We start from the raw sequence: 2,297 nt of genomic DNA, 5'->3' as shown, positions 1-2,297 counted from the left end.
CTATCGGGAATATGGCTTGTTCATAAGCGCGATCTCGCGGGCCACAGTCGGCCATTCTAGTTCTCTTCTGGGCGTCTTGTTGCGCTTTTGTACTTGCAACTCCTCCCATTTGAGCAGTTCATATCTGAGTACCACGTTAGCATGGCGGAACGGCATATAACCGTAGCAAACTCGAAAGACTTACACGAAACGCAGGTGAGGTTGGATTATAACATTGAGTCTTCTTGCACGAACGAAGCAGCTGGCATAGATGTAAGCAAAGATATCAGACGCGATCTCTGTCAGAACTTACTAAGCTCTAGGGAACGACAAATTAAGAGACGACATCACTTCGGCTATGCAGATGGTAGCCGAGCGTGAGACTCCCACACGGCAATGAACCAAAGTAGCCATACCATCGCGTTTTCCTTGACCTGGAGAAAGGTAAGCAACATAGCCTTACTTGCTGTGACGATGACTCTTACGGATGAATTCCAAGCACTTTTCAAACTCCTGAGTCAACGGATCAATGCCGTTATCTTGGACCTTAGTAATGTGCATCACATTCTTCGGATCCATCTTCGTGGTTTCGGAGGCAGTCCACGTCACCGATTCACCAATACTTAAAACACGACGGATACCGAGCTCCCAGAGCATTTCCGGATTGTTCGCATGGGACAGGTTACCAAGGTACATATATGGTAAGATCCGACTCGGGAGGGAGCCATCACAATACCTGAACCATTGCGGGTCGGGGAGGCTGGTAAGTTTGTGAGACTTGGTGGCCGGACTCTCTTGCAGGAGTCTCCCTTGCACGCTGCTCAAGAACGTGACATCCGAGGGATACGCAAAGAAGTTCCGCTTCTTCTCACTGTGGAGGCGGAGCCAGGCATTGGGGGCGGAGATGCCTTCGGCGAACATCACGTATGCGATTGCTAGGAGTGAGCTCTCAGTGTAACCGTCGGGACAATGAATCAGGATCTTGTGTGGCCTTCTGCTGAGAGGCGGCATTGAGATGTCGCCATCGGCGTCAACAGTGTGCTCCGGTTCATCCGGGTTTGCCAAATAGTACAACCAGCGGATCGTGTTGACCAAATCATCAACTTCTCGGGTCTCACTCGAAGGTGCGAGGATCGATCCCGATGAGGGAAATTCCAGCTTCTGTGGCCCCTCTTCGAGTTGTTTATTAAGGTTCGCCAGGAAACGAGGCCCAGGAATGCTCGCTAGCTCGCTTGTTTCGATCAGTAGGTCAAAAGTCTCCGCAGATGGGCAACCACCGGGTCCAGATAATAATAAATAGTCGGATGTCGGGCCCAACCATATGTTCCTTGAGATCTCGGATGCACGGGACATCTCGCACATTTCGAACCGTTCCCATTGAACTGTAGGCGATTAGCTGCGCTCTTACCTCGAATAAGAGGTTTACTCACAGAAATCCATCACTTGGTTCGTGAGCTGACCGTTGCTACCGATAGCGACCAGCCCCGGGGACTTCGATTCTATCTCGGAGAAAGGACCTGTTGGAGACTTAGTTTGACGTTCGCATACACCGACCAATTCAACTTACAAGCAAGGATAAATGTGTTGTACGAGGGTAAGCTTTGCTCGAGGTCGTTCTTGAGTCTCCAATGATATTGTGCTGTGGCCAGTCTTGCCGCAATATCCAAAATCTGATTTTGACTGACATTATCCTCACCATAGACGATGATATCAGATAATGGAGCCAGCTTTGCAGTTTGTATCTGGAAGTTGCGCACTGAGAAGCCTTCCCGCGGGTCTACTGCAAGGAACTCTCTACCTGACGGGCCTAGCACCTCATCCGGAGACACTGCGCCCTTGATGCGTGCCCTGCTCAAGTCTCCGCCGACCTTGACGATCGTGATGCCTCGCCAGCACATGGGAAGCCGCCTGAGGGAGCGCCGGCGGTTGGTGAAGAAGCCGACCTGCAGATGATTGGCTGGATGAAGTCCATGAAGCCACGGGAAAACCTGAGATGGATCTGGTAACGGCTGAGAAGCCCAATGGTCTAAAGCAGCCGCCAAGCTTGCGCGATCTAAGGAGTATATCGGAGGAGACTGCGAGAGTTGGAGAAATGCATCGGGCGGGTGTAAAAGCGAGGGAGCTTGAAGGGTAGTGTTTCCGCTTCCAGCTGGGGAAGGGGTATGAGCGGAAACCGGAGAAGGGCCCGTTGGGCAAACAGGCAGATGCTTGTTTGGGATAGGCGACGAGGTTCTGTTGAGGTTCAAGGCGGGGGTGATCCCCGACGGTGGGGGAGTCGAATGTCGCAGCGTGTGCTGCTGCACCACAACTGTCGCCAT

General features: G+C 52.1%; 1 protein-coding gene across 1 annotated transcript; it reads right to left on the bottom strand.

The window, feature by feature from the left end:
• On the bottom strand, window positions 1-2,297 carry pps1 (tyrosine/serine/threonine protein phosphatase PPS1; the record flags this gene model as incomplete). Its single annotated transcript, XM_025649320.1, has 6 exons — window positions 1-124; window positions 185-241; window positions 293-413; window positions 465-1,361; window positions 1,410-1,496; window positions 1,547-2,297. The coding sequence occupies 6 exons, from the start codon at window positions 2,295-2,297 to the stop codon at window positions 1-3; spliced, it is 2,037 nt and encodes a 678-aa protein (XP_025503455.1).

This window comes from Aspergillus aculeatinus, assembly GCF_003184765.1.
Source record: "Aspergillus aculeatinus CBS 121060 unplaced genomic scaffold BO66scaffold_27, whole genome shotgun sequence".
Lineage (NCBI taxonomy): Eukaryota > Fungi > Ascomycota > Eurotiomycetes > Eurotiales > Aspergillaceae > Aspergillus > Aspergillus aculeatinus.
The sequence above is the reverse complement of the archived record's forward strand: the minus strand, read 5'-3'. Positions and strand labels throughout refer to the sequence as shown.